At 39.1% G+C, this 21,995-nt stretch overlaps 3 protein-coding genes across 5 annotated transcripts in view; 2 read left to right on the top strand and 1 right to left on the bottom strand.

The window, feature by feature from the left end:
• Positions 1 to 11,937, top strand: part of LOC136829031 (uncharacterized) — a 55,728-nt gene extending 43,791 nt beyond the window's left edge. The window contains exons 5-7 of the mRNA XM_067087418.1: positions 8,878 to 9,166; positions 9,285 to 9,317; positions 11,661 to 11,937. Of these exons, the coding sequence (XP_066943519.1) occupies positions 8,878 to 9,166; positions 9,285 to 9,317; positions 11,661 to 11,937 (599 nt within the window). The remainder of the gene's footprint in view (positions 1 to 8,877; positions 9,167 to 9,284; positions 9,318 to 11,660) is intronic.
• LOC136828660 (protein spaetzle 5-like) overlaps positions 1 to 21,995 on the bottom strand; it is a 395,065-nt gene that overhangs the window by 173,232 nt on the left and 199,838 nt on the right. The window lies entirely within an intron of this gene.
• Positions 4,690 to 20,093, top strand: LOC136828659 (uncharacterized). 2 transcript variants are annotated; one of them, XM_067086710.1, is made up of 3 exons: positions 4,690 to 4,850; positions 15,890 to 16,327; positions 17,281 to 20,093. In XM_067086710.1, exon 3 carries the CDS (start codon positions 17,299 to 17,301, stop codon positions 19,456 to 19,458), a length of 2,160 nt encoding a protein of 719 aa, XP_066942811.1. In that variant the 5' UTR covers positions 4,690 to 4,850; positions 15,890 to 16,327; positions 17,281 to 17,298; the 3' UTR covers positions 19,459 to 20,093. The 2 variants fall into 2 exon arrangements, with proteins under 2 accessions (XP_066942811.1, XP_066942810.1); XM_067086709.1 differs by lacking the exon at positions 15,890 to 16,327 and having other exon boundaries at positions 4,698 to 4,850.

The raw sequence follows: 21,995 nt of genomic DNA, 5'->3' as shown, positions 1-21,995 counted from the left end.
GCAATTCCTGCTTTTCTAAAATTAACTTAATCCATCCCTAAGCTTTTGTCAATTTCTTTCTCCAGAATAGAGGCATTCTGAATATTTTCATCATAAGCACAAAAACTCAACAGTCACCACATTCAGCCAGGTCAACTTTCTTTGTACCTTTGCCATGACTTCCAATTCCCAATTAGGCATTCTGCATATATATATATATATATATATATATATATATATATATATATATATATATATATATATATATATATATATATATATATATATATATATATATATATATACACATACATATACATACATACATATATATATATATATACACACACAGTATATACATATATACAGTATACACACACGCATATTATATATACATACATACATACACACACCATACAGTATTCTGTGTGTGTATGCGTGCGCGCGAAAATCGTGGTGATGATAGCAGTTGTTGCAATGAGGGGCTAATTTGTTGCTGAGGACGTCCTAAATCAAAATTTCACTACAAAAAAATCATCTACTACGTAAAATGATGTATTTATTTCGAGATCATGAATAACGAAAATGACGTGGTCTGTCGTGCGATGAGAAACGTTGCAAGCGCCGAACTACGAATTGCCATGACACCGAGCACTGTGGAGGACGCTGGCAACACTGAGGAGATCTGTTGTGCGATGATTAATTACGTCTCTCGTAACAATGATATCACTCTATTGAGCTCCCCCTGCTTCGCCTGTATTATCCCCTCTTTTCTCTGTTCTCTATCCATTCGCTCCCAAATTCTGACAGTTCCCGATACTGCGCTGGCAGAATTGTAAGAAAATATGTAATTCAAGTAATTAACAAAGAACTAATAGTGGTCTTTACCTACTCATCTGTCGAAGTTTTTTTATGTAATCCTCAGCATTTACATGATGCGGGAATATATATGATATATAAGCATATATATATATATATATATATATATATATATATATATATATATATATATATATATATATATTATATATATATATTATATATATGTGTATATGAATTTAACTGTTCATATATGATACAGGTGACTGTAATATAAAAAAAACATAATTTAATTGGTAAATCAAAGCTATAACTCTGAATATACAGCTTTTGCAGTATTTATAATTTCATTTTTTAAAACTATTATTCGACATCCACAAACATTTATATCAAACACATCTAAGAGATGAGCCTCTTTATATGTGACCAATGGTAATCACATTCACACTCCCACAGAACGCTGGGAAATAACAACATTCTAAATGTGACTGTCAATGGGTATTTGTGAAGGGGCCAATGGCAAACATTCTCTCACCCTCGCAAAATTAAAGAAATTACTCTCACCAACTAATGTGATGTCTTTGTCACCAAAAGACCTGAGGTATTGGGGTTGCAGATCCATAATCTTTACTAATTGTAAAACATCTAAAACGAAAAAGGCTGATGCATCTTAGGGTTCTGAATGTATGTGTGATTTTGGTGCACCTGAGAATAAATATACAGTAGCTAATTTGTTTACAGAGAGGAAGCTGTATGTTTTGGCTAAGATTAAGACAAAGGGGAAAGGGCACCATGTGCAGAAATAGGAAAGGCAAAGGATGGCTGGGTCTAGGATAGCTTAGAGGTGTAGATTATTATTATTAAAATAGTTTAACCAGACCACTGACCTGACTATCAACTCATAGGGCTGGCCTAGAGGGGTACAGTAGAACAAGGGTATAAGGCAGAATCTGAGTAAGGGTGAAGAATAGAAATGAGTTAGTTCTGGATGTCATGGCTCTGAAATTTCTTCGAGGTCCTCGGTTGATGGAGTGAGCATTTTGATAATCTGTTGAATGTGAAAGGCAGTGTTGAATTACACGGAAGTGCAACGAATTAGGGTAACTGTGAGAATGTGTGTGGAAGTTACTGCTGAAGATGTATAGAGTGTTGAGGATGCATGGTACATAAAGCAGAGTACTGAGAGATAAGAAGTTTGTATGATGGAAGGGAAGCATATACATTTACTTTAGGGCAGGGGAGTGTTTGGTTTGGATAAAATGGGACTGAGGCAATGAAACAAGGGCGAGTTATGTTTCCTGGGCTCTTAAGGATGGAGTGATGTAAGAAGTCAGAGAAAAAAAACTGTAGATGAGAGAAAAGACAGTAGATGAAGATGCTACGTTGTATGATAAGAATCGTAAATAGTGTACATGTGTGGAATGGCTGATTTTTCTTAATTCTACTATAGCATTAATTGGAGTTAATAGCTTTTATTCTTCAACAGAGGAGGATATTCAGCTTTTTATTTTTTATCAAAATTTGATAACAATTTCTTTATGCCACATTATATGTCAAAACGCTTACTTTTCGATTGGGGTGAAGTCCCATTCACCACTGCGAAAACTAGTCTATCAACTATTGACCAGAGATATCACCAGCGAATTTCTATCATTCCATCGCTCCATTCAATCATCTGACCAGTTAAATACATACTACAATATATTATCATATTTTCTGAGTTTTGCCTTTATTGCCTAATTTATAAAATAATGCCTTTATTATCTAATTCATAAAATAATGATGCAAACTCTAATAATTATTGTATCTTTCACTGATTTGAATGCCTCTTTCATATATGACCTTCCATTCATTTGCCTAACCAACAATACTCAACACAAAGATATAATTTCTATTAATCTCTCGCATGATTACTTCGGAGAACCCTCATCTAAAATAAATCAAATGGTCCTTTACAAATTAACGCGCAAAACCAAAATGCAAAATTATCATCTTTCTCTTACAATTGGAGATAGGCATGTGAGGCGACTTATGAACACAATCACTAATAGGCGAATTACACAAATTACAAAGAATAACTTGCTCAATGCTATGAGCAGGTGGAGTAGCCAAAGTGGGATAAGTCTGTGCCGTTTTGGAGCCCCTCCATTCCAAGGGCAAAAAAAATATATATATATATATATATATATATATATATATATATATATATATATAATGTACATTAGATTTTGAACATTAGATTTTAATTGTATTAAATAATCATGTACACACAAAAATAATCTCGAAAACCAATAACTATAACCACGAAAAGTAATTTGAGAAAGAAATCAAATAATTAACTTTTATATTCCAGGCATTGGCAAACCCTGAAGAGGGATCCCAGAACCAACGAGTGAAAGCGGTGTTCGACTTTATCTCAGTCTCCTAATGAAACCCACTCGAAATGACGGCTGACTTTCAAAAATTTGCCACAACTGTATGTAAGCAATACAGCCCAGACGCTCTCCCCTCCTGTCCCCACAAACCCTCACCGCCACCAAATACGGACTCTAGGCAACCTCGACACAGTGAATAACATGATCGGCTCTCTTGTTTTAATAAATGTCTGAGATGACTATCTCGAGACGTCCTAACAGTCCAAGGAGACAGTATCCATTATCTCGATAAAATCCTGGTAATGATGAAACTATATACAAACTGAGCCTTGCAAAGAGTTCCCCTTGAAATTGGCAAGTCGTCGTCTTATTCCAAAATGAGCGACCGAATCTTCTTCGTCTCTCTTCTCTTTCGTTAAAAAAAAAAAAAAAAAAAAACTGGAGTCCCCTTAATGCAAAGCAGAGCCCAGATAAAAACTCCTTCCTCAGCTTTTCTTCTTAATTATGAAGAAAACTCGACTCCTTTGAAAAACTTTCTCATCTTGGAAAACTTTGTCTTTTTATCCTTTGAGTAGAAAATTAGAATTTTTGCCTATCAGCGGCTTCGAGAGGGAGGGAAAGAGGGAGAATGAGGGTGTGTTTGTGTCTATTTATGTATCGTACAAAAGAATTAATTTTTTCTTCTCATTCGTTATCGCCTTATCGGAAAATCATTTTTTTTTTCTTAGCTTTTCTCTCTGCGTCTTCAACTGGCATTATTATTAGGCTTAGGATATTTGATTTGGCAGCCTGAGGTTCACTTGGCTTCGGGTTTCCCCATCTTATACACGGTATTCTGATTGCTTTATCATTTTTCTTTCAGCATACCAACCTAGCACGTCACATCTTGTTCTCTCTCTCTCTCTCTCTCTCTCTCTCTCTCTCTCTCTCTCTCTCTCTCTCTCTCTCTCCAACCAAACTGGCGTATGAACTCCTAAACTTTCAAGCTTTGTTCATTACTAATGTTTTTTCCTCTTCTCAAAAATAAGATTATTTTGAAATACAGTGGGGGAGAGGGGGAGGCTGTATATGATAATAAAAGCAAATCTAAATTTAAGATGTTGAGATCCCACCTTGTTAGAAATTAATCTTGATCGGAACGTGTAAAATGTTCAGCACAGGTAAAAGGATAGATAGGGGTTGAGATGGTTTGATCCTATGGACGAGAGGTTGTCGAATATAGGATGTCGAAGAGTCCATAATTCGAAAGCTGAACACAGCACAAGCGTAAGGGAGATACGATGTAAATACCATAATGCGAGTAGGGAAGTTTGATGTGCTGCTGATTAGCTTTTTGTGGACGTGTATGAAGCAGATCATGTTATGGAAGTTGTCTTCAGAGGCGAGTCATCTAAGATTCAGCAATGAATATGGCACTAACAGTTTAACAGTATAACAGGGTAACACTTTAAATCACTTTGAGATCATACGTTACAAGCTATCGTGCAACTCTTGCCTAAGTGAGAGTTGCCGGTTTCGAGCACTTGCTGTTTCTCAGGTCCCAGTTGACACAGACTAGTGGTGGAGTGGAGGAGCTACACTCTCTGCGGTTATAATGTCTCACCTCTCCAACCTCACATTAGACACAAACATTCCCTTCGGTGAGGTTAATTGCTACTGAGGAATCCTTTTACCCAGGTAAGTCTGCATGGTTAGGTGTAAGATTCTTGAAGGAAAGACACATGTGGATATTACTTGGAAGCGCTGTATTAGTCAGTAAAAAAAAAAAAAAAAAAACCGGTAGGCAATAGGGACCGGCATACATATGCCTCCATTAATGTATGTGAACACATTCCCACACTGGCACAAATATACATTAACCATGTTTTTTATTCTTCTAATTTTAATACAACAGTCACAACAACAGCAACAGTAAACAAAAATTCACGATGAAAATCAATGGTTCTATGTTTTTTGAAGATTAATCACATCTGTTTTTTTACGACTTAGATATATAATTAAACATGACGCTATGCCTGTGGGGAATTTTCAGCCTGAATTTACGGTATCAGAATATTTACGACGTGCGCACAACAACTAAACACAGTAGGATGCTGTGACGCGCGTTGATAGCATTCCCTGGGGAATCCCAAAACATTAAGAAAATGATTATACGTGGTTTCGAAATGGCTTCCCATACTTCACAATAACTAATGTAAAAGCCGCAAGAGTAAATAACCATACCTAAGCAAACAAATCTATATAAAATACATCTTTCGATAATACAGTAGGCGTTAATATATACTCGAATTCCTGGACACATCAAAGAAAACGTTACAGCACTAAGATAATGTCCGACCGCATCTTGGTTACTTTTTGGCAAACTGACAACCTTACTAATGTCACTGCAAGAGTACCTTTTAAAAACGCCAACTGAAAGACTACAGATGAATACGATTACTGGGAAACAGCACTTAAAGCATATTTATGGCAGGGAAACGAAAATGAAGCGCCAAGAAATAAATTAAGGGTTCAGGGTACGAAACATTACGATATTAACGAAACGGTGGTAACATTTTCCAAGGTCATCAAGACTGGCCCTGTGAACCACTTGAAAGGAATTCCTGTTGACTCTTCTAATGTAAAATATTCTTGATAATAATACAAGTTAAATACAAATTTCGGCAAAATATAAAAGTATCACTTACACCTACCAAATTCTTCATGCATCGCGATAACATCGTTCACCAACTTCAACAGAAGGAAAGAATGTCACAGCGGTAAGCTAGCCTCACTGCGGCAATTCATTCTATCCAGGGGAAAGTATGTGACTGGGTGCGCACTGTGTGTTTCCAATTACTTCAACGAATAATTTCATTCAAAAAATTAAGCAATGGACGAGATTTTGTCTTCTGAAAGATCAACAACACTTCAGTACGAGTTTTACTTGTGCATGGCTAATTCATCTCTGCAAAACAATTACAGTAGTTGTGCCAATGTTTCGTACAACATTAACTGACCTGAAGACGCATTCAGAAATAAAAATTAAGTGTTACCTTACAATAATTGAAACAATCTCTTTTTATTTTCTCATATTTCTTTCCAAGAGTTATTTCATGCAAAATGTGTCATAACGTTACTAATTAAAAGCTATAAATAAGTTACTATAGCATTTGTCCATTAAAACCATCTGGTATCAGCAAATTGTGAAGGATGAACGAGAAATCGTATTAGCAAAACGTTTTACATCAATGAAAATGAAAAAGATGATATTCTGAGTGAGCTTAAGGATGTAAATAACGCTACATCTTCGATATTAGCTCTCCTTCCCTTTTCAACATAAACTTCTCAGCTTAACTGCAACCCTTGAATTGCAATTATAAAAATGAAATCATGATCAGAAGTGGAAAACGAATGAAATCCAATTACTTGTTTTACAGTTAGAAAGAAATACCTGCGTACTTTATCTGTCCTTTGTTATACTTTGTTTAATCAGTCAAAACAGATAATTTAAAAGATGGAATACAAACACTCGTCCAAAATGAACACAGACTCTAAGATCTCTCCACTACCATTTCATAATTTTTCCGTCATTGTAAAGTAAATCCTCCAATGAAATCATTCCATTTCAAATCTCTAAATCCACGTGAGAGTAAATACCTTTGTTGAAAATTGTTATGGTAAAGCAAGTACCAATGTAATTTCTCCTTGATCGCATCAAAAGTGTTATAATGAATTTAGACTCATCAAATTTACATACTGTGAATGTTTGTATAAAATTATTTTTAATACTTTTCCCATCCTTACTATATCTGAAGAAATACTAAGAAACGCAAAGGATAACACACTCGTCACCACTTCGAATAAAACTGAAAATAAATAATTACTATACTGAAACATCTTAATAAGTAACCAACGTTACACTGATGGCCATGCCTCCAGACGCCAATGCAATCCTTAATAAAAGGTGTTTCTTCTAGTGACAACACTTACACAGCTTTGGTAATGCTTCGACATCCAATGCCATAAGTGTTTGACCATTTTGTTCAACCAGAGAGAGAGAGAGAGAGAGAGAGAGAGAGAGAGAGAGAGAGAGAGAGAGAGAAAAGTGATTAATGTGAACCGGATACCTCAAGAGATAAAGCAGGGTTGGTGTCAACTGTCTTCCTCTGAGTGAAAGGAAATATACTACATTAATAACTCGAAATTTACACACAAGCCAGACACATAGTGTATGTATATACAGGTGTATACATACATACCTACATACATATATATATATACATATAATATATATACATATATAATGTGTACATATTATATATACTGTATGTATGTATAGATAGACAGATGGATAGAGAGATAGATAGGTAGACAGATAGATACAAAAGGAAACACTTCATTCACTGATCAAATTTTACACATACACACAAGCACACGCCTGACACATACTGTCTATATATATATATATATATATATATATATATATATATATATATATATATATATATATATATATATATAGAGAGAGAGAGAGAGAGAGAGAGAGAGAGAGAGAGAGAGAGAGAGAGAGAGACTGAGACTATGCGCGTGGTTGATGGTTGTTGATGCTATGTAAGTTATCTGTATTGAGAGTTTATTCTTAATTAAACAGTTAAGAGGTAACGGTGGCAGTGGCTGCTGACTCATTAAACTGCAGTCACCTGTAAGGATAAACTGTTTATTGTGGGAACATTATTTGCGAAGTCTCGGAGTACCAGTGGAAGCTAAGGTGGTAAATATTAGAAAGAAGTGATTTATGGAGGGATTTCAATAACGTTGAAAGAGAACAGACTGAAGCTGGTTATGAAGCATGTGACGCACAAGAAATGTTGGAAAGGTAAGAAATGCAGTAATGTAGAATAAGCATTAAAAAGATCAGCATGACTGAAACGCTAGATCACACGGAAAGAACAGCAGAATATATTGCTGAAAAATGTATAATTTGATAGTGTTGGGGGGAAGGAGGGGAAAAACTAGAAAGTGTTGGACTGACTGCAAAGAATAGGTACTGGAATGAAGGGGCATTAATACGTAAGAAAGCACGAAGCACTTAAAGACATAAAACTTTTAGACAGGTTGAAGATGCTGCTGATCAGCACTACATGTAATCTTATAAAGCAGATGGTATTATTGTTAATCTTCTATACAGGTCTCATCAATAAATCAACGGTAAAATTAGGACTGAGGCAGTGACCATTATATGCTTATTCTCTAAACCACCACTATTTGGGGGAAAATAACTTGAATGCCGAAATATTATTTATGCATATTTATTTATACATGACTGAATGTACACAGGCACACACACAGACTACATATGTATATATATATATATATATATATATATATATATATATATATATATATATATATATATATATATATATATATATATATATATATATATATGCAACGAAGGGATACCCTTCCCAAGTCAACTCCCCTCCAAGCTTTACAAAGGAACATACGGTAAAATGTAACTTTTATCCCTTAAAGAGACTATACCATAAACTTGAATTGTTTTATTCTTTTCAAAAGGAGTACAGTAACTTTTAATCACACGCTAACTGACAAGGAGGTCATGGAAAACACTGCCCCTTCTTAAATCTCTTATTATCGTTCCCTGGACACTCTGTTAATCCTTTCTTTCGGCCCCATGACTGCCTCGAAACCTCTCTTCCAGGTGCGAAGCCGTTTAGAGATAAAATTCCAGCTGCAGGCACCCAAATAACTGGTGATGGGGATTTACCCAAAGAGAAAATTTTTGGAATACCCTATAGCAACCAACTGCCATGTGGTCATCGCCTTACCATGCGGCTGACTGGACAATTGCGAGGTCACAGGATCGCACCAAAACACATATGTACGCCCATAGAAAATATGGTGCTGAAAGAATGGGAAGATAATCCAGCAGAGGTCAAAAGGAGCCACGCGACCCAAACCAAGGCAGAGACGCCCTGGCAGCAGATCCGGTAACATTTTCCCCTTGACCTCTGCCCCATCAGGGCCATATCCCAAAGAACATGGCTGCTTTCTTAGCCCAGTATTCTTCCAGTGCTAAGCCTATTAAATTCCTTTCCCCCTAATCAGGGAAAAGGACAAGGATCCACGCTCCGACATAAGGTAACGTGCTTGGATTTGAGGTTTTTCAACAGTTATGGGTTATTTTATCTTTTACTGATTTCCTTTTCAATTTCCAAATGCAATTTTCCCCATAGACCTGACCTTCATTTTGCAGTGCAGTAATTTAAATTCATAAGTATTTAGCAGTGTTTCAAACCGAGTCTTATTGGCACCTTCCACGCACCTCTCAATTTTCCTTTGATTACGGTAATTTTCCATCACGCAACCACATTCTTTCTCAATTGCAGATGGAGTTGCTTGCTGTGGAATCCCTCCGTTCTGATTGTGCATGTGTGCCGTGGTTCTAACCACTGCAACCTACTCTATAGTGCCCTTGAAGTGGATTTCCCCATCATCTTCAGTTATCCTTTTGTTATCGTGATTTAGTTCTTTGGCAGGACTCTGTTTACCTGTCTAATATATTCCCCATTCTTGTGATTTTGTGTTAATGTAAATATGTGACTTTAAGTGAACCTAAGTGTTTTATCTGCAACATTCCCTGTTGAGTAAACCATTCAGCTCATCTTTCTTCTCATGTTTTACCTGACCCTGCAATTTCACTCAGATACATAAATTTTCATGGTAAACAAGTCCTTTCCTCAGTTAGATCATAAAAGTAACTTCCCTGCTCAGGATTTAAAGTCCCTTCCCAGGTAAAAACATAAAAGTGGCGACCTTAGTGCTCAGAATCCTGCAACCTGCAACTTGCAGGTATCAGCTATTAGCCTCGCTAAAGCTGGATGCAAGGCAAGAAACAAACTTTAGCGTAAAATTCCTTAATAAGCGCACAATCAAACAGAATTCCACAGCATAAGTATAGTGTTATTTTTATATTTTTATATTATTGGCAATCATAACCATGACTGTAAAAATTTTGTTAGGGATCAGTTAACCCACGTGTATGCTACACAAATAATTTCACAGCAAGGAAAGAGTGTTGTTTCTCAGAAACACAAGCTTTGTCACTATTGCACGTTAGCCTGCATGATTTAAATGTTAGGTTAGCTGGGAGGTGAAGTGCTAAACAAAGTGATAACCAAGGGAATAGTACATTTCTCTTTACCCAACGTGCTCTGAACAATTTGCTGTCCACCATTATTTAGCTAGGCAACACAGAAATCAGACAACGAACTTAGGCCCACCCAGCAATTCCACTCACTGGACTCTCTCTCTCTCTCTCTCTCTCTCTCTCTCTCTCGCCCATGCTAGAATTCATATTAAAATCCTACAATTTCCAAGACCATATTTTGAAAATTAGCATTCACAAAATTCATTTCATTTTCAGAAATCAGCGCAAGCAAGTGAATTCTTCACTCATAACTCTTGAGCAGCTGGGAGACGGGAGAAAACATTCCCAAAATTGTTCTCAGAACTTCACTCAGACAGCCATGTGTTTCACTCACATGCTGAGCTCCTGTCAAAACAATCCCCCGAGACTTTAATGTGTAGTAAATTCACATTACCTTTATTATCACGTGCCCATCAGGTCAAACTGGAGTAGATTAAAATTCTTTGTACACATGATCTCGGCAAATCAACGCTTCGTGCACGTAGATATAAGAATTGTGTATCCTCAGAAGCTACTGCCTCCAATTTGCCTAGACCAATACTTTGGCATAAACCATTCAACCATCTGCGCCAGTCCCCAGGTGTCTCTCACCAAACCAAACCCCTTTTTCCAAGGTTTACACTACCCATTTTACTACTTCCATGTTCCAACACACACACTCGAGTTCTCGAGCCTAACCCATATCGAGGGCTCCCACCAATCCTTTAAAGGGAAAACTCATTCTATTCAAACAAACCTACATTCTTACAAACAAACCTGAGTTCTCCCGAACAACCCAAACTCGTTCTATTCAAACAAACCTATGATCTATGAACAAACCTGAGTTCTTTGGAACAAGCCAAACTCGTTCTATTCGAACAAACCCATGTTCTTACGAACAAACTTGAGTTCTCCAGAACAAGCCAAACTCGTTCTATTCGAACACACCTGAGTTCTCTGGAACAAACCAAACTCGTTCTATTCGAACAACTCTGCATTCTAAAGAACAAATCCTAAGTTCTCCAGAACTACCAAAACCCCCCATTCTCTATGATCAGAACCTCACCTCAGACTTGATTCCCAGGATTCCCAGGAATGATCCTGCACAAAGAGTGCCACAGTCCGCCCTACGGACCAAACCACAACCCTTTGCCTGATGTTTGGAGGAACAACTTCACCCCCTAAGCACCTGCAACAAAACTGATGTTCTCGAGGAAGTCAAATACTTCACCAAGGCAGGGAAACTGCTGGGAATGAGGGGAGCTCGAACTGACAACATGGATAAATGAACAAAGGGCAGAGGCTAAGAGGGAGAAGGAGAATGAAAGAGAGGAGAAGAAAAGGGAAAGAGAAGCAAGAGAACCCAGGGAGGAGAAAGAAAGACAGAAGGAGAAAGACAGGAGAAGGAGAAAGAAAAAGAAAAGGCAAAGCAAAGGGCCCATGAGCTGCAGCTTGCCCAACTTAATGCCGGGAACTCCGCTCCGACCCCTCCCCAGTCCTTGCTCAACCACACAAGCTCCTTCATACCAAAATGGAATGACATTGAACCCGAGGTATGGCTTGACCATGTAGAAGAGGTTTTAGAAAATTACAAGCCCACTCCCACAGAAGTTTCCTTGATTCTTGGAAAGCACCTAGGCAGAAAGGGTGCAGTCGTCTTCTGCTCCCTTAACCCAGAAGAGCGAGGGAAGCTCAAGGAGGTCCAAAAGACCATCACTAAGGCCTATGAGATCAGCCCCGAACGCTGGAGACAATGTTGGCGAGGCCAGCCCAAGGAAGCAGGTCAAACCTGGACTGAATGGGTGTACTGTAAGAGCAGAACTCTCAGGTGATGGCTGGAGTCCACCGCTGTTGAGGACTTCCGATATTACGCCCCCTTGCTCTTGCCACCAACGTGTGAAAAAGCCCGCAAGACACTCACTTAATGCTATCGCTTGGCGGACAGCTGGGATACATACCATCTTTGTGCTAGTTCTTTGGGAAGTAGGATTTACAACCCCTTCTCATACCTCTGGTATCCCTCAGCCCAAAAATAGACATCCTCTGAAGAAGCCTATGTGCAGCCATTGTAAGAAAGCCGGGTACCTCACGGAACAGTGCCACCTGAAAACTGAGTCAGTCAAAGGTCCCATTTAAGTCCCCAAATGGGACCACGCCCAACCAAGCCATGCCTGGCCCTTGGGTGAGCAACAATGGGCCTGCTCCCTCCCCAGAGGCAGTGCCCCAAAGACATTACAGCATGGAAATTTGCAAGGACTGCGGCCAGAAAGGTCACATGTCCACAAATTACAGGCACTGTTCTAATTACAAGGCTCTAAGAGCTGCCCACACTGCTGCTCATTCCTGACAGCCTTCCGAATGGAGAGCTTCAGGAACATGACCAAGGCACTCTTCAAGTTTTTCTGTCATTTGGTTTCCCTGAACGATTCAAAGTGATCATGGGCAACATTTTATGTTGAAAGAGTTCTGCAACTGCATGGCCAGCCATGGTATCTAGCACATCCATTTTACCCCATATCACCCAGAAAGCCAAGGAATAGTGGAATGGTTCCACCAGACCCTCATCTCCGCTCTGTCCAAGCTTGAACACGAAGGAGGAGCAACCTGGGAAGAGAACCTCCCCTACACCCTCTTCACAATCCGCCAAGCTCCCTCTGAGACCCTAGGGTACAGCCCCTTCGAGCTCCTATACACCCACTCTACTCGGGGCCCCCTCGATATCCTGTATGAGGCCTGGGCCAAACCAGCAAGGGCAGACTGGGTGAAGGACCTGCCCAACATTCAGAGAAATCTTTGGGCTGCGTGGGCGATCACTCAAGCAACAGAGGCCGCAACCCAAGAGCGAGTCAAGCTCAAGCTTGATAAAAACAGCCTGAACCCAATCCTTCAACATCGGGGACCAGGTCCTAGTCCTCTGAACTGGAGCCACTTGCCCCCTTGAGACCCAATTCACAGGATCTCACAAAATACTCGGAAGGAGAGGGGCCATAAATTACCTTGTAGACTGCAGACAGAGGTGGGCTAAATGGCCCCATGTAACTCTATTACAGTCTTATCTGATATGAGAAGAAAAGGAGGCTGAGGATGTCCCTCTGATCCCAGGGGCCCTTGTAGGCACCATAACAACGATGCTGTCCCTATCAACGAATTCAGAAGTTCTACTCAGCCTCAAAGCTATTACTCCAGGGCTTGAGGATCACCAGTGACATGATATATTCCAACTGCTCAGCACACACCTGCAAGTAACCCAGGACCGTCTTGGATGTACCGATGTCCTGGAGCACACCATACACCTGCAGGAAGGTGTCACTCCAATCACCCAAGGCTACTACAGGGTCAATCCGCAGAAGGCCAAGAGAACGGAGGAGTGGGTACAAGTTCAACTCGATCTAGACCTTATTGAAGTAAGTCAGAGAGAGTGGTGCTCCCCAGTAGTCTTGGTTCTGAAGGAAGGAGGGGGAGACAGGCTGTGCATAGACTTCAGGAAGTTAAATGAAGTCACCAAGCCTGAGCCACACCCTCTCCCACGAATCGAAGCATGCTTGGAGAGCCTTGGCAGTGCTCCCTATCTGAGCAAGATAGATCTTGAGAAAGGGCATTGGCAGGTGCCCCTGTCAGAGGAGTCGCGCCCTCTGACTGCCTTCACACGCCTACTGGATTCTACCAATGTAGAGTAATGCCCTTTGGCCTCAAAATCACTCCTAGCTGCTTCCAAAGGCTAATGAATAAAGTCCTGGCAGGAATTAAGAACTGTGTCGTCTATCTTGACGATGTACTAACCTACGCCAAATCATGGGAGGAGCACCTGCAAATCCTGAACCAAATCCTTACTGTCCTACAAAACGCCAATCTCGAAATCAGCTTAAAGAAATGTCGGTTTGGGGTGGACGAAATAACATATCTCAGTCACCGTGTAGGAAACAGCCAACCGATGCCAAAGGATGCCAACATCGGTGCCACTCAGGATATGCCTTACCCGATGACCAAGAGGGAAGCTCAGTGATTCATCAGGATGGTTCAGTACTTCCGACGTTTCATTCCCAACTTTGCTGGTGCTGCCGCCCCTATAACTAACCTCTTCCAAAGGAAACAACCTTTCCGTTGTACCCGAGTGTGAGAGGGCATACGACCACCACAAGGCAGTCCTAATCAGTCAGCCCGTTCCCCATACACCCGACTACAACCGGCCCTTCTACATGGCAGTTGATGCCAGCAACACTGGCACTGGGGCAGTCATGTTTCAAGAAAAGAATGAGGTTAGGCACCCAGCAGCCTACTATTCCAAGAAGCTCAAACCAGCTGAAACCAGGTATAGTACAATAGAAAAAGAACTTCTGGGCATTATCTTGGCCCTGAAACAGTTTGAGTCTTATCATGCTAGACCATCTTTACTGATTATAACCCCTTAAGTATCTCAAGACTTTTAGAAATCAGAACAAGCACTTGATGCGCTGGTGTCTTGACCTCCAAGACTACAATCAAAGGATCGAACACATTAAGGGTACAGACAACAAGATTGCTGATGTCCTTTCCAGGCATCAGAACTAACACCTAAAAGTAGTTTCCTGTCCCCCACACCTGTAACATGGCACCCTCCAGAGTGAAGGATCGCATTATGCCCAATAGAATTAGCACTCTCGAAAACGTACGATACTTCCTTCCTTGACTCTACCCTTTTCATGTACTTTGATTAACATGTACTTAGATCAGTTCTGCTAGGCACTCACAATTTAGTGCCACATTTGGTACAGTGTCCATCATATCCAAGTATCGTGGCACCACCTAACATAAGCCCAGGAGTACTTCAATTGAGATGCCTCATCAGGGCAAACTAACTGCATGACTCTCAATTCACAAAGTTAACCTTATAACTAAGTGCATGATTAACTTTAGGAATTACTCTAGTAATAATTCTTTAACACTGTTTTTACGTTGTTACAATGGTTAATGACATATACATTCATGGAATACTTTAATTAGAACTTGCTATAAATGCTGCTTCAGAGTAACAACTGAACATTACCTAATGAATTTAAGTACCAGCTGCACTTTATTCTGCAATAACGTAAATTTTGGAAGTGATGTAATATCATTTGCAGTAACACTGTCTCACAGACACTAACTGTAACATAATTAGTGCCATCAGAGGAAGTTTAATGAGAGATAATACCATAGTCAGTCGAGTTAACTTGTCTGTAGACATTCTCACCCAATTCAAGATGTGACATGTCAACCTGTGGGGGAAGTTGCAACGAAGGGATACCCTTCCCAAGTCAACTCGCCCTCCAAGCTTAGCAATGGAACATATAGAAAAACATAACTTTTATTCCTTTAAGTGACTTTACTATAAACTTGAACTGTTTTATTCTTTTCAAAAGAAGCACAGTAACTTTTAATCACACTGCTGACTGACAAGGAGGTCATGGAAAACATTGCCCGTTCTTAAATCTCCTATTATCGTTCCCTGGACACTCTGTTAATCCTTTCTCTCGACCCTGTAACTACCTCGAAACCTCTCTTCCAGGTGCGAAGCCGTTTGGAGATAAAATCCCTGCCACAGGCAACAGATGAACTAGTGATGGGAATTTAACCAAAGAGAAAGTTTTGGAAGGCCCCATGGCAACCAACTGCCAAGCGGTCATTGCCTTACCATGCAGCTGACTGGACAATTGTGAGGTCACAGGATCGTGCCAAAATCCATACGTTCGCCCATGGAAAATGGGGTGCCGAGAGCATGGGAAGATAATCCAGCAGAGGTCATAAAAGGAGCCACACAACCCAAACCAAGGCAGAGACACCCTGGCAACAGATCCAGCAACGTTTTCCTCATGACCTCCACCCCATTAGGGCCATTTCCCAAAACACATGCCTGCTTTCTTAGCTTAGTATTCTTCCAGTGCTGTCTCTTAAATTCCTACCCCTCAATCTGGCAAAACGACAAGGACCCACGCTCCAACATAAGGTAATGTGCTTGGACTTGAGGTTTATCAGCAGTCACAAATTCTTTTATCTTCTACTGATTTACTTTTTGATTTCCAAGTGCAATTTCTCCATAGACCTGACCTTCGTTTTGCAGTGCAGTAATTTAATTTTGTAAGTGTTTACCAGTGTTTCAAATTAAGATTTGTTGGTGCCTTCTGTGCACCTCTTGATTTTCCTTTGGTTCTGCTAATTTCAGATAACTGCATGCGTTCTTAATTGCAGACGAGTTGCTTGCTGTGGAATCCCTCCGTTCCGACTGTGTGTGTGGGTCGTGGTTCTAACCACTGCAACCTACTCTGTGGTGCCCTTGAAGTGGATTTCCCTAGCACCAGTTATCTTTTGCTATTTTGAGTTAGTTTCTTGGCAGGGCTCTGTTTACCTGTCTAATTTATTCCCCATTCTTGTGATTTTGTGTTAATGTAAATATATGTGACTTTAAGTGAACCCAAGTGTTTTATCTGCAACATTCCCTGTTGAGTAGAGCATTCAGCTCATCTCTTTCTTCTTATGTTTTACCTGACCTCGCAATTTCAGTCAGATATGTAAATTTTCATGGTAAGTAAGTCCTTTTCCTTGCTCAGGATTTAAAGTCCCTTCCCAGGTTAAAACATAAAACTGTACGTATATATGTACATGTGTGCAGAAATATGTATTATTTCCTATGACATTTTAAAACTTTGACCACATTTCACATTTCATATATCTGAATCTTTCACTTACTGCGGCATATGATGCTGTTTTGGATAGTTTGAAAGAACTTCCACCAATTTTATTCTGAGAAAACTTTTTATCTCGAATTCCGTGTCATGAAGTGCGTTAGTTGGTCCAAGTAATTTGACCATGCCATTATAGTATATGCTTTGAAATATTTAGAATTAAAATGTCTCAAACACTATATAAAAGGTTGCTAAATACCAATTCTGTACTTTACAGGTGATCCAACTAGAAAAAATGGCATTAAGAGCACCTATAAGAATTCTCATGATTCTACAACTACTCGCACTGATCATCACCCACAAAGTGCTGCAGGCAGAAGCTAAAGAACAGAAAATATCTGAAGAATCAGCTTCCATTAATAAAAGGAAGCATAATCCCATCTCCACAGCCAACGATAAACCTACAGAAACTTCATTTGCCAACAACACTTTCCTTTACTTCAACAACGAAAGAACAAGTTCCACACTAGCAGCAACTCCTTTTCACCATCAAGATATTCGTCGCCATCTAGGAAATAAATCAACATCTCCCGGCAACATAAGTGGGATGCTAAATGTAAATGAAAGTTCAAGTTCCAACAGACCTGAAGATGTCGAATTTGTAAATATACACGATGATGAGGAAAACCAAAGAAATACTTCTCTGTACTACTACTATTATGATTATAACTACGATGACGACTTCAGCGAAAATGTACTACGTCAAATTTCATTCACAAAAACTCTCTATTTTTGTGAGTATCTCTTTTCTGCCATGTATGGTGAGTACAGTACTTTCCCAGAATCTGGAATCACCTATGATAACCAATCTGTAGTTGTAATACATGACGAGAAATTTATAAATGCTTGTGCTCCATTCTATGACCTGTATAACAGGAACTGTTCAGACATGGGGTCATTTACTTTTTGTGTAGATGAAAATGTTCTTTTCCTTAACCAACAAGAATGCCAGAAGCCCTCTGATAATGATGTTCACTTCGAGCATCTACTAGCAGCAGCCCTCTTTGCAGAGGATAAAACATGCTTCCAGTCAGTGTGTACTGGTAGCACAAGGCTCATAGATCATGTTATCAATGGTGTCCACGTTCGCTTGTTTCATACCGATAAAATGCATGGGGATATAATTTGTAGTGGAATACTTCAAAATTACTATTTACTGAATGAGAGGGAAGAAGTCTACGGTCTCAAGAACGTACACTGGCCGTGCTGTTACCCTGACCATACTATGCTATTGGCAGATGATCCTAAAAAACACGAAATGTTAAGAAGTTGGAATTATTTAACTCCAAACTGCCAAGCATGTGAGATGACCATTCTAGTAATAATTTGTATCATGACTGCGATTGGTATCACTGGTAATATTGTAGTAATTATTGTATTGTTGGGAAAACAATGTCTCAGCATAGGTTTGGAACTGCTTAATATTTCACTTGCTGTTTCAGATTTACTTCTTTGTCTCTTTGTTATGGCTCCGGCTGTACACATGCATTTCATGCTTATGAATGAGGACAGAGAGGAAGTAATAGCTTTCACGAGAAATGATGACATAATGAGAAATCTAGAATACAGTGAAGTTCCTTCTAAATCAGGTTACTACCTATTTTCTTCATTTGTTTTCAACTGCTGTACTATAAACTCCATCCATATCCTTTTTGCTTTAAGCTATAAGCGATTTGAAGCAAATGCTAAAACACCATTACTTGACAGATTTCCGCCATTCAAGGCAAAAATCTCCGTGGGTATCTTTTGGATTGTATCCCTCTCAACATCTTTTATCATCATGCATGACGATAACGGATTTAACTCTGAGTGGAATTCATATGCTAAACTTCCTTTAGGTGTATCAACTAAAGGTAAAAGGGTTATACTTCCTTCACTGATGGGGGTCTTAGGAGTCGAGTGTGCAATAACAATAGTGATTTCAGGACTGGCAGTATATTATTACAGAAAAGTTAAGACAACGGAAGTACGAAGCGAAACAACAAATGACAATAAGGAAGAAAACTTAACATTACCAATGATCATGATGACTGTCTTGTTCACTATCTCTACTGTATCAGGAGGGACAGCCACGATAATCTACGTACAAGACATGAAGTTCTATCAATCTGAGCTGGTTTGCTCTATCTGCTGGTGGAGTTTCCTATGTTCTACATCCTGGAATCCCTGGCTTTACCATCTAGGCACCCGGAAGTTTCGAGATAAAGCAAAAGAAAGGACAAAGGCCATCACAGCGGCACTCTGCTGGGGTGGCTCATGGAAGCCGTCTGAAAGTGGCAGCAATCAATCACTAGGTGAAGCAGAAGGGGATACTCAGCATAACTCTCAACAAAATATTCCCACAATTTCTGCTTCTGTTGAAGAGAGATTTAGTCATAGTGAAGTATCAGTGTAGAAAATACAATGCAACCCTTTGCAAATTAAAAATACTTGACCCGTATGAAAACGCACGGACATTTTCGAGTGTACCATTTCATACAGCATATCTAAATTACAAGAAACTATTAGCTGGAATAACAAAACTGTTTAGTACTTCAAGCAATAAATACTTATCTCCAAATTCTACAATGTTGCTACAGAGGTGCCTGTCGAAAGTTCTGTTGTAGACTCTTACTATTATTAAGAATTATTTTCATTGCATGCCTGCCAAGTGATATAGAGAGGATACGTGACAATTGTTTATGTTGGTCATTGTATTTTTACCTGCACCCTTAATAATTTCATAAATAAATATTTACCACGTATCACCTCGAACTTTTAAAGACTTAACGTGCCCACTGGTTGTTCTGTACCAAACATATCTGTAAAGTCCTTCATAATAAACTACAATATTCCAACGTGAAATCTTATCTGTAAAAGAGGAACGTAACTAGTGTTAAAAGAACATTACTATTCTTAATCTATGTGAAATACAGGTCTAAATAACAAATTATTTTCTGGTAGATTTAGTCCTTTCGAATGTCACAGTATGAAAGGGCAAAGGACATGTATATATAAAGTAAATGTGTAATTGAGCACTACTTACAAATATATGTAGTTTAAACTTTCTAAACCTTATTGACAGTGAATACTACGCAGTATGATACCCGTCTCAGGATATTTAACATTCTGCGTACTCCAAAGGTTATCCCTTGTATCCCCTGCATGAACTATTTATGTTTTCCTCTTAAATAATGAAAAAAGACCTGCTGATAACACCGCACTTGCGATTTACCCCTAATATTAACCAAAATACCATACTCTAAATTTCTATTAAAAAGTAATTTACCTCATATTTTTAGAAACGAAACTGAGAACACTGGAAACGTTAATGAGTATCAGAATAATGACAAACTAAAATTCAAGAATCGAACATCTAATTTTATAAATGTGTCTCCCTTAACAGGACTAAGAACCTGAAATAATCAATAGTAATAAAACGAAAATTAATAATAAAAACTATATAGATACTGTTATCATGCAAATAGTAACTAAGTAAAACGCATTACACACACGGAGCCTAAATATTTATATCTGGCTGGAAAACTTTCAGAGCAATAATTCTTCCCAGAAGTACAGTGACTTTGAACCCCAATAGCATAGTGGCTGAGCAACACAAAGTAGCTCGTGAGCGTTGCCTCACTAAAACTGACGCAAAAATTCATCCCTCATCAACACAAATCGCTTGCTGTGGCGTCGCTCAAAAATGCGTAGGGAGCGATTCTCTTTTGGGCCACCGCTAAGAATGTGGCTCGTGCACGCTATTCCCTTATTATAAGAACAGGAGTTTTAGTAATTTCTCAACCACAGCCAGCAGGTAAAATCTAGACACCACCGGAAACGTGCGTGAGCGCATAACCTAAGTAATGTAAAGCCTCTGCGAAGGTTTAAGAAAGTTACAAGGGGTTGACGTCATTTCTGATGGATGCACTGAAGTTTTCAGGTTCAGCTTGTTAACTTGAAAATAAGGAGCTAATGACTGTTTCTTACTTTCCTTCTGAGTAAAATCTTTACGAAAAATCATTTTACTAACAATGCTACAGATACAGACCAGAAGGCTTATAGAGGAGAAATGGTTCTAAAAACATTGCATTGCATAACCTTAATATGTCGTATAAAAATGCTCCCAATACAATCAGGTTGTTGGATCCGAAATTAGAACAAATGCAAAGCTACTATCAGACTGCCAAGACGCGTTCTGAGGCATCTATAATATTGTGCCATCTAGAGTCCCTACAAAATGTCCGACTTCATCAACAAATATATGGGCTGACCCGTTCTTGTTCTGAAGGGAATGGGCAAAATGCCAATTCTCCCTGTTATGGATTTCCATATTTACATGGACCATAGATTTCACTTTTTTCCTCCACACAACATTAACATGGCTATGATACTATGACTGTGCTGTGAATGGTTTTATTTTGGTTATAATACCAGCAACTATGTGTGATATATGCACTTAACGGGTAAAATAAACTCGTGCACTTCTTGCTACCGCAGTGAAAAAAAGTACTGAGCTCCTTTCATACCAATGTCCGGTGGAAGCACTAAATTTCTTTATTCACTTTTTACATCGGATTTCAGTTTTGTCACTGAAAATCTTGTCAAAATAAATTAGGAAACTGAGAACTTCAGTAATCATTGCGAGGCCATTACATTTTGGTGAATAGGGAAAACAAATTTATATATTTCAGCTGATGAATGAAGCCCTTATCATTGCGTTCCCAACGTATCTGGGCTTCGAGATGTGTGTTTATGAGTTGAAATAATTACTTTCTTATCCTTTCTGGTAACACTGTCGTTAAAAGTGTGAGACTACTTTTCCATTTATGTCCTGCTATGTAGTACTCTTGGCGGGAGCAACGAATTTCTTAATCATACCTACCTCAGATATCAAGGTTTTCAGGCAAAGCTTTGAAAGCAAGAAAGTTGGTTCAGTGTTGTTCGCAACTC

The sequence above is a fragment of the Macrobrachium rosenbergii genome, chromosome 43 (assembly GCF_040412425.1).
Source record: "Macrobrachium rosenbergii isolate ZJJX-2024 chromosome 43, ASM4041242v1, whole genome shotgun sequence".
Classification (NCBI taxonomy): domain Eukaryota; kingdom Metazoa; phylum Arthropoda; class Malacostraca; order Decapoda; family Palaemonidae; genus Macrobrachium; species Macrobrachium rosenbergii.
Note: the sequence above shows the minus strand (reverse complement) of the source record. Positions and strands in the feature narration are given on the sequence as shown.